We start from the raw sequence: 10,281 nt of genomic DNA, 5'->3' as shown, positions 1-10,281 counted from the left end.
GTTAAAGTTCTAACAACACGTTGGACACAGGACCAGAATTAAAAGTCCTGAGATTTGTACCCACCCTGTCCTCCTCCCTATGACTTCAGGGCAAAATAAAGATGCCACCCTTCCCGATGAATCAAGTCCAAGTAACAATTAAATTTCCTCCAAACTGTTTTCGTCAAAATCAGTGTAAACATTTCTTCTTCTTTTTTTAAAGATTTTTTTTTGGCCTTTGGCCCAAGCTTTATTGTATAGATGCAGCTGAAGAGTGACAGGAATGAGGGACGAGAGATAGGGGGAATGATATGCAGCAAAGGGCCGGCGGTTGGATTCGAACCCTGGACCGCTGCGGCAAGGACTGAGCCTTTGTACATGGGCTGGCTGCTCTACCAAATGAACTAAAAAAACACCCCAGTGTAAACATTTCTTAAGGCAATAAGGTGGTACTGGAAGGACAGGATTAATGCATGGTTGAATCATCCTCCCCTCAACCTACTTCTGGAACAATTTTGAAGCCTTGTGGTTTCAACGTGGCTGCCTAATGATGACATTCAAATGAAAGGCTAGCAAAGGAGCTCATTATGTGTAATTTTGAAGCAACACTGCCCTAAAACCCTAGTCTATTCAGGAGAAATGCAAATTTATAGGACGGAAACTCACACAGGTTTGGAAATTGCAAACATCTTCAGCTGTGAATTTTATATAATTTGCTGCTCAAATCTTACGTTAAGCTCATGCTTCTGGTTGGAGACAATAGATGAAAGACCGCCCATGATCAAAGTGAATTAATCTATGTCAAACCTCTTTCCCCTTTTGCGGCCAGACTCAGGGTGAGGTGACATTAAAAATGTACTTGCTGTGCTTGTTAAAGTTCTTCGGTCTTGGATTAAATGTGGTGTTGATGAAATCCCCTTCCTTTGCACCCTCCCAGAACCCCTGGACCACACCCTGGGCCAGTGGATGCCCTGTGGCCTCATAAGCGGGACCAACGTAGACAGAAGTAAGCTGGGGATGACGTAAAAGATAAATGCTCATGAAGACGAGCTGACTGGGTAATGGAGCGCTGCCCTTTCCATTGATCTGGACTAGTAATTAAACCTTCTGTGGACTGATCAAAGCATTTGGGATAAAAATAAAAACCCATTCTTTTACAATCATGGTGCAATTGTGGGTTCTAAAGCAGGGTTTAGGGGATCAACTGACTCACCAGGCAATTGCAAAACTATCCGGTTGTACCACCAAAGGAGGGTTACGTCAAAAATAGAGTAGAAAGTAGAAAGAAATCTAAGGTGTGTCCCAACCACTGACAGTTCTGTGATTTTGGCTTAAATATCGGCTCAAACAATGTATGTGTGTGTATATATATATATATATATATATATATACACACACATATATACACATATACAGAAATGAGACAAAGCGCTGGTTTCAAGGTCGGCTGAGACACTAGGAGACACAGATACAATCCGACTGTAAATGGAGGCTTGGTTTAATGTTTGGTTTCTATTTTTCTGTTCGTTCTTAAACATGAACCCTGCTTTTCTCTTCATTTCTCATTGTGCATGCGTGGGTGTAAACACATCTGCAAGATCATTTAATTTTTTTTTTCATCATCATCATCATCATCATAATATAAAATATATATATATATATAATATATATATATATATTATATATTATAATATATTATATATATATATATATATTATAATATATTATGTGGTGTGTTGGTGGGAATCCGGATGGAGGAACAATTTCAGCAGCATTATCCCACGTGTACCTTTTCCCAGTTCTCTTTTTCCTCATAGGAGTTTTATGCTCGAAATTGGGCATCTTCTTTATAGTCTGCCACCCTAATGAATCATCTGTTTCTTCTTTCAGCTTGATTAAATTTAAACAGAGCCTGTAAACCCTCTGTCTCCACAGCAGTGCTGAAAATAGAGGATGGGCTAACGTCATCAGGAAACTGCAACACTGTTTAGTCTTTTGCTAATGCAAGGACAGTGGAGGCTGGTGGTTTGTGTGTTTTATTTGGCGTTGAAATAAGCCAAAATGAAAAAGCCAGCTCAAGAGCATACCACCTGTGCTGTTAAAAAGGTTCCATGCAGTCTATCCTCCCTTTTAAGGTTGACAAACAGCTGTATTTTAGCTGCACGTCAATATGTTCTGCATTCCAAAGTAGTCAGTGTCTTCTACTGACACTGCGGAAGAAATAAAGTGTGGGGATTGTTATGGATAAGTATTCTTCGATGGCCTGATGAGCTTGTGACTTTCTACTCTGTCTTCATCCCACTTACCGCAGCAGTCTCCTAGCTTCTGTATCCGCCAACTTTTGTGTAATTAAATGTAATTTTCTCACCCACACCACAAGCTTCCCAAAGTTAATCTTTGGTGCCACTGCCACCACCACATGCATAAAACGTGTCGCATTACTGCAAATCCTGATTCAGAAAGGTAAAAGACATGGCCTCATGTTTCTATACAATATCTCACATCTTCCAGTAGAGGCCTCTAATGGGATATTAAACTGCTTATATAACTTCAGTACATTTTGGGGGTAATCAAATCCAGAGGGCATTTTACTGACTATTCCAAATGTTTGGTGGGTTCTCAGACTTGGGCCAGTAAATACATTGCCTATTCCATATCACTTGCTGCCAAGGTTTAGTATGAGGTTCTGTACCACAAACACTTACATTATATTTTCCAGCAGTTAGAATTCCCTCACCAAACCATAGGGCAAAAATCACTGTAAGCTGTTTGTCACTGAGCTGTTTAATTGTAAATAATCAGACTGATATCTTTACAAATCTGGGTTATCTCTGTGTTGTTTTGTGTTTGCTAGAGTTTCACAGTAGGATTAAGTTTTTTGCTGAATGTGTTTCTACTTGAGACAGTTAGATAGCAAAATATGAGGCAGTAATTTTCTCATGACATGCTTATTTCCATAAAAATCCCTGCCCGGTGCTCTTTTTATTGTTGGCCACATGCATACAATAAAAATATTGTCTAAAGGCCAAGTATTGTATGTTCAGTTTTCTGGCACGGCTCTCCGTTTTTGTGGTTTATCACAGCCTCACTGGATAGAAGTAATTTAACTGACTTTGGCTTCAACTCTCTCTGTATTCAAAACTGGAATCTGGTGATGTCATGAAGTAAAAACAATCTGGGCACTGGCAGTTCAACTGCTACACAAAGTGTTTGCCAGACAGGAATGGTTTGAGCCAGGGGGCAAGTCTGTTATTTCTAATAAAGAATGAGAGACAGAAATGAGACAAAGCGTTGGTTTCAAGGTCGGCTGAGACACTAGGAGATACAGATACAATCCGTCTGTAAATGGAGACATGGTTTAATGCTTGGTTTCTATTTTTCTGTTCGTTCTTAAACATGAAGCCCTGCTTTTCTCTTAATTTCTCCCTTGTGCATGTGTGTGTATATACACTGCTGTAGGGGAGAAGGAGCCACTCTAACATCTGCAAGATCATTTAATAGTTTCATCATCATCATAATCATAGGGTTATCTACTCACTGTATAGAGTAGGGATTCCCAAACTTTCTTTGGAAATTACACTGCACTGCTGCTTTCACACCACTGCCTCTGCTTATTTTAACAAGGGGGCGGCAGCAGAGGGGAATCAGTTTTGATCGTGGCAGTTTACATTCAAATAAATAAAGTAAATAAAGATATGACTGACTGTCGGTGGGTTGGAGAGAAGGCGGAGGGGCCCTACATGCTGATCATCTGAGCAGAACAGACCAACTTAGAAAACATATTACAGTAACTCTAGTTGAGCTTAGGCCTCTAATTTCATAAATTTACATTTGATAACATTGTTATGCACTTTATTCTGCCAATTAGGGATCCCATAAAAACAGGTCTGCAAATAATAGTGTCCCAACCTTGATTTTGGGAAACACTGATATTGAGAAATGGTGGAGAAAAGAGCTGAAGTCAGTAGTTCATTAATCAATTGGCAGAAAATGCGATAGTGCATTAATTAATTAAAAAAGCAATTTGAAGATAGCATCTTGGATTCTGGGCATTTTTCACTATCTTCTGACTTTTCAAAGACTAAATTATTTGTCTATTAATCAAGGAAATAATCAGTGGTTGCAGAAACGGAGGAAATAGAATGCTCAAGTGGTAATTGGTACCTGAGTATTTCGATTTTATCCCACTTTATACCTTTACCCAGTGGTCGAGGAAACATCTAGATCCTGTACTTAGTAAAATACTAATACCACACTGTGAAAATACTAAAAGAGTAAACAAAAGTAATGAAAGTTCTCATTAATTAATGTAAAAGCAAGATTTTACTGTTGGTGCAACTCGTTTTCAAAAATGTTGATAAATAACTAATTATGGAAAAATCTTGATTCTACATTCAACACTGTAGTCGCGATTAAGTCTTATTTTGTCCAACCAACAGCCCAAACCTCAAAATGACTTAGTTTGCAGTTTATGGACAAAGAAATAAAGCAAATTGTTACATTTGAGAAGCTAATACCATGAAATACTTTAATGAATCAGATATCAAAACACTCTCCATTTTTGGATAACTGATGGATCAATTAATTGACCAAAACTGACCAATTATAATGTGTTTTTATAAGTTTAGAATGTGTTTTGCTTGTAAAGTCAGTAAAAAGTACAATATTTCACTCTGACATTCAGTGGAGTAGAAGCAGAAGTGTGATGAAATATAAAAATTTAAGTAAAGCATAGATACATCAAGTTTAAATCTATTTTATTTACTCTACCTGAGTACAGTACTTGTGGAAATATGCTAGTGAATTGTAAGTTCTATCACTGCTTCTACTCCACTACAATTCACAGTGAAATATTGTACAACCACGTCTCCGTCTATGATGAAAAACTATAATTATATATAAAAATATGATCTATTGTTATACATTTAACTATGTAAAGCAACATAATGTAAGAACTAGTTTTTATTTTCCCATTTAGTGCCCCCAGTTCTGGTATGCAATACCACTGTCATAAATATGAACAGCTGTACACGTGTCACTGAAGATTTAAAAAAAAAAAGTAGTGAGTCGAGAACTCTCTTTACAGCTTAACATCAAGTGCAACACAAGCCAGCTCGCATCTGCATTGCAGCCTTTTATTTCATAAAGTTTTCCCAAACAACTAAAAGCCAGTGGTGTGTGTTCTTTAGTGCCATAAAGAGTTAAGCAGCTAACACAGCAACCCAAGAGGTTCCCGGGGGAACACAGTGGAGAAACAGGTGTATGGGACTAACAGAGACACAATCCAGCCTATAAAGTTTTACTTTAACAGAATATGAGTAACACAACAACAGAAATTACATTTAAAATGTGCATACATGCTGCTGACACTTTGTTTCGTTAAAAATATAAAAAAGGACTGTTAAAAAAGTACATATATTTCTACTTTAAGTTCAGTAAGGGATCTGAATAGTTTTTCGATTGCTGCACATTGGATATCTGAGGGGGATAATGGATAAAAATCCACTATAAAGCAACTACTGAAGAAAGACTGATATTGTAGACTGCATACTTTAAATGTTTTCTCATTTTCTTCCCCTGGTTTACACTAATGAGGCTGCATGAACCACATGCTGTGAGCAGAGCAGGGTGTATAGAGGGAGAGTGTTGGGTCAGGCTGGGTGCTCAGGGGGAGGGGACCGTAGGAGGGATATTTAACAGTAAAGAGGGTGGGGGAGTTCAAACACAGCTCTACATATTCACACTTTAACGCAGGACGCCCCTGCGTCAGGAGTTTAAACACCGTTATCTTTCACTCCACTTGTCCCCCTTCGTGGGCTGTAACTTCACCGGGAACCAGAGTGGCTGCAGTTGCAATTAAGGAACCACGCCTGTTGCGCTCTAATTTCCCCTCCATCGCCCTACTTATACTACCCTTCCCTGGAGCAAAAAGAACAGTCTGAAGAGCTGCTCGTCCACAAAACTTCATAGACCTTTTTTTTTAATATCGCGAGAACGTACATTAAGACTCTCCAGGGCTGATCCTGACCACTGCTGGGCTGGGAAGTAATAGTCCAGTCGGGAGCACGCACTATAACAGCAATGGAGTACCTCAAGTTTTGTTTTGTGTTTTCATGCTGCCTGAAGTTTGCAAATTCCGTCTACTCTACTGAAACACCTCAAGCTCCTGCGCCTATTCCCAAAGGTAAGCAACGACAAACTTTGTTCTCTCCTCCTTCCCATTGTTCCTCCGATCTTAAACACTATAGGATGATGTGGTGCCATAACGCACGGAGCCGCATCATACATTATTTTTTATGCGCCTTTTCACGTTTGATCCAACTCTTTAATCACACATCTTTTATCTGGATTCTGACAGCTGTCATGGCAAGTGCGCAAATCTATTTCTTAAGAGGTAATTTACCGGCTACATGATGTTACACTGCATGAGGTGCAGGTCGCATGCCAGTGGAATCTGAATGCAAAATTACATGATGGTGCTGAACACAAAAGAACAGTCTGCGGTTTCTCACAGTCCTGTTTTTACATCATGTTGTTTGGCTGCGTGCAGCCCAGGCTTTTATATGCAGATGCCAGGCTGTAAAATGCCAGTGCGAGAAATAACTAACCAATTGGAGGCAACTCTTTAGTGGTTCCAGTAGCTTTCCCTTTGCTCTGCATTTAGACTTAAAGTGAAACACCAGAGCAATCATACAGTTATTAGCCAAGATTTAGCAGAGAGATCCTTTTGATTTAATAGCAAACAAGCAATCATGTGCTCGAGAGAGAGAGAAGCAGTTGTAAAGCTGTTATAATTAAAGTTTCATGGAGTTCAGCCAAGTGCAACCTGCTTTGACTGCTCAGCTGTTCATGCAACCTATATACCTTACATGTCTAGGTTTATGTAAAGCACCCCAGATGTGTCACAGTTTTATTGACTTGTTTGAAAACCCTCCCCCCTGTTAGCATTTTGCGCTGGTTAAATTGTTCCAAATTGGCTTCAAATTTGTTAAACACAGAGCTCATTTCATGCACTCAGGGCATGTTGTAAAAACCTGCAAACACCAACATAAGTGGATACATATGTGTTTTTTATATAGATATACCAGCGTTGGTGTTATAAGTACTGTCTGCTGAAGTCTGCTACTTTTCTAATGATGCATTCTGAACGGGTTAGGTAGTGAGAGCCGCCCTCAGCCTCCACAGGCTTGTTTTGTCCTCTGGTCTGGACTAACTGGGTGTCTTTCACACAGTAGTCACATTAACTTTTACGAGGGTCAAAATGTTTACTTGTGAAAGGCTTGTCAGTCCACCTGGGAGGGATTAAAGCTCACGTCATACAGCTTGTTGGGATGAAAACACTGCATTTACTAAATCGCTCATAAATGGAGCCAGAGGCAAATCTGCAATTGTAAATGCAAGCTTTCATACTTAATGTAACCATACATAATGATTACAGTGAACACTTCATTTAACGCGATTATATCAAAGTATTTTAATTAGACTTTGCACAGATTTTTCTGCTAATAACTTCATAAGTGTGAAAAATACTAGTTTTTGCAATATCTTCATTTGAAATCATTCTTTAACTGCTTAAGACGTTTAACGAACTGAACAGGGCACTGCGGAGTAATTCTACAGACTCAGTTAATAGTGTATGCAGCATAACCCCATGAATAGTTTGCAGACCGCAAACACACTGCACGTTACGTATTATTTTACAAAGTTGCCCCTATTTACCAGTTATCAGCCATTTTGGGGCCTGTCTGGGTCCTAACGTCAGAAACAATTGTGCATCACACCTCTTATATGAAGTGTTAACAGTTTGGAATATCAACTTCATGAGTCATGTTTTCCCCCCACCGAGTTCTCAGTCAAACACTTTTCTTTTCCTCTATGTCCTGAAGAAAGAAGGATGCGGGGTGTTGTGGTAAAAAGTGTGGAAAGTGAAGTGAATAACTGGTGGAGTCGTGTTGGGTTTTTGGGCCAGCTGGGTATAGGTCTAAATCCTCTCCTTTGGAACGAGGTCAGGTGACGTGTCGGTCGTCCACCATATCAGGACGAGTCAAGCCGCACATATTGTTTGTGAGTGACTTTCCTTTTAGGTGGGGCAAGATGTTGGTTGTCACAGTGACGGAGTATTACCAATCAGATAGTAGTTATTAAGGACTCAATAAAACAGAAAAAATGGTGCATTTACAGGTAGCATACATGTATTTATATTTATTGTGTTAAATGCCTGATGTGTACAAGTAGAGATGTCAGGCGAGTGTCTTTCTGTTTCTGTTGATTCACAGTTAACGCAGATTTATAGCAAAGACGTGAGCGATGTGATTCAGAAGTGAAAAAGGGACAGCGGAAGAAGTAGGAACGCAGACCTCTGCCCATTTCTCACCTATGTGCACCTGGCCGATGTGAACAGCGGACGTGGCTGTTGGTCTGTCGGTTTTGGAAAATTACAAAAATTGGGCTGTGTAGACCCCCACTGTCCAGCCATCTGAAAGGAGCCTTTCACTTCTTTCTGACTGACTGTGTGAACGGCACTTCTGACAGAGTATATATTAGATTTAACCTGTAGTTCTTGTGGCCCACGATTGAGTAGTTTGCTACAAAACATAAACTCTCACTCAAATCGTGTTTTTAGATGAAACTGATTAGATCGCTTGAGTTGATTTTGGAGTCGTTTGTGTTCCAGTAACTAAAACGAGCAAGAAAGTTAGCGTTTCTCCAACAGTTTGAAGTTGAACTTGTAAAGGACAAATGGTTTATAGCAACAATATTTCACAATGATGTATTGCTGATATATATATATGAGGATATATTTCTTGGGGAGTATGTGTGAGGGAGTCCAGGATAAACATCATTACTCATTATGATCTGGTTTGCTCCACGGTCCCATGGATGCATTTAGATGAGACCTATCCCAGACATCACTGACGTGTCAGCAAGTAGCATTTTATAGACAAGACAAGGAAACTCCACCTAAATTTGTCCATGCCTTATATACTGTATAATAGGGTTCTCTATTGCCTGTAATTCCAGTCTAACAAACTAACAAACCCTGTTGGCAGGCCGAGCCTATAATCATGCCTTAGAACATTGTCACTATATGACCACAACGTCGGTTCCGTGCCTCGTTTTCAGCCAAATATGCGTTGTGTTGTCTGCTTTTGCACTCTCTGTTCGCTTAGCTATGTCTGAGGTGTTTTCAGCCAAGTATCAAAAAGATAAAAAAACAGCAGGATATCAAAAGGTCCATTTCCATGACGGAAAATTTTCCTTTCATACAGTACCAAAAACAGATGGAACTTCAGATATGCTGTCAGGATTACGGCTATCGTGCAAATATTCTATTGTTCTACCTAGCAAGTCACTTTAAATGATGAATAAGAGTGGGAATTGAGCAGCTGTTGATCTTTGACTAGAGCTATGTTGGCTCAATGTTGTCTTGACACAGCTGGCTCATTGTTCAGATTCATAGAACTCTGTTTTATTCTGGAGTCATTTGCAGTTGTCAAGATGTTTAGGATACTACAACTAGAACGTTTATGCAACACACCAACGTGATATAAATTTCAAAAAGGAGAGCAATGTCTAAAGACGTTTACTTACTTTCAATGATTTCAGTTGTGTTTACTAATCACTAACACCTGTTAAAATAAATCTACTAGCTGAGGAAATAACAGCATGTGGTTAAATTGTGATTAAAAGACTCTGCCCATATCCCCTTTACAGCAAATTGTATCATTAAATGTGTTCTGCTTTCTACTTACAGTAACTTTAGCACTAAAATAATTAATATATTGATTAAAGCACACTGATTAAAGTGTCCTATGTTGAATAAAACTAGGTGTTTGCCCAATAATGAAAGATCTAAACTCCCCAGTGACACCGGATTGTGGCCAACAGAGGAAATGGCTGCATTCATGGCCACTGACAAAAGCACAGCATGACAAAAAACAGATTAGATTAGTTCTACATCATGGTTGTTTTTGCTGCGGGGGGAAAGATAAACTATAGAAAACGACGTGACTACAAAATTGTTTCCTGGCCAAATGCTGGTGACATCATGCCACATCCTAAGGCTGAAGTGCCTGTGGTTTGACATGTGTAATTGAAAATACAGCCCTTTTCTGCGGATGCCCTACAGGGCTCTTTTATTATGGATATGATGTGTTTTATCACGTATGGTGGCTATGGTGGCTCATGAGAGACGAAGCTCTATTTTAACCATGGACTAACCAACCTGTGAGCATTGGGTTTTCTAATCCCTTGGGTACCCAGGCCGCAATTTTGGTGACTACCGCTAATGAGAAACACATG

The 10,281-nt window shown here is 39.4% G+C and overlaps 1 protein-coding gene and 1 long non-coding RNA gene across 4 annotated transcripts in view; one reads left to right on the top strand and one right to left on the bottom strand.

The window, feature by feature from the left end:
• Positions 1 to 10,281, bottom strand: part of LOC113744455 (uncharacterized) — a 230,502-nt gene that overhangs the window by 59,889 nt on the left and 160,332 nt on the right. The gene's annotated exons all lie outside the window — the stretch shown is intronic.
• The window catches only part of plod2 (procollagen-lysine, 2-oxoglutarate 5-dioxygenase 2), a 29,039-nt gene continuing 24,126 nt past the window's right edge, over positions 5,369 to 10,281 (top strand). For both annotated transcript variants that reach the window (XM_010753467.3, XM_010753474.3), the window contains exon 1: positions 5,369 to 6,163. In XM_010753467.3, coding sequence (XP_010751769.2) covers positions 6,061 to 6,163 — 103 coding nt within the window. In that variant the 5' untranslated portion in view covers positions 5,369 to 6,060. The remainder of the gene's footprint in view (positions 6,164 to 10,281) is intronic.

The sequence above is a fragment of the Larimichthys crocea genome, chromosome XXIII (genome assembly GCF_000972845.2).
Source record: "Larimichthys crocea isolate SSNF chromosome XXIII, L_crocea_2.0, whole genome shotgun sequence".
Taxonomy (NCBI): domain Eukaryota; kingdom Metazoa; phylum Chordata; class Actinopteri; family Sciaenidae; genus Larimichthys; species Larimichthys crocea.
Note: the sequence above shows the minus strand (reverse complement) of the source record. Positions and strands in the feature narration are given on the sequence as shown.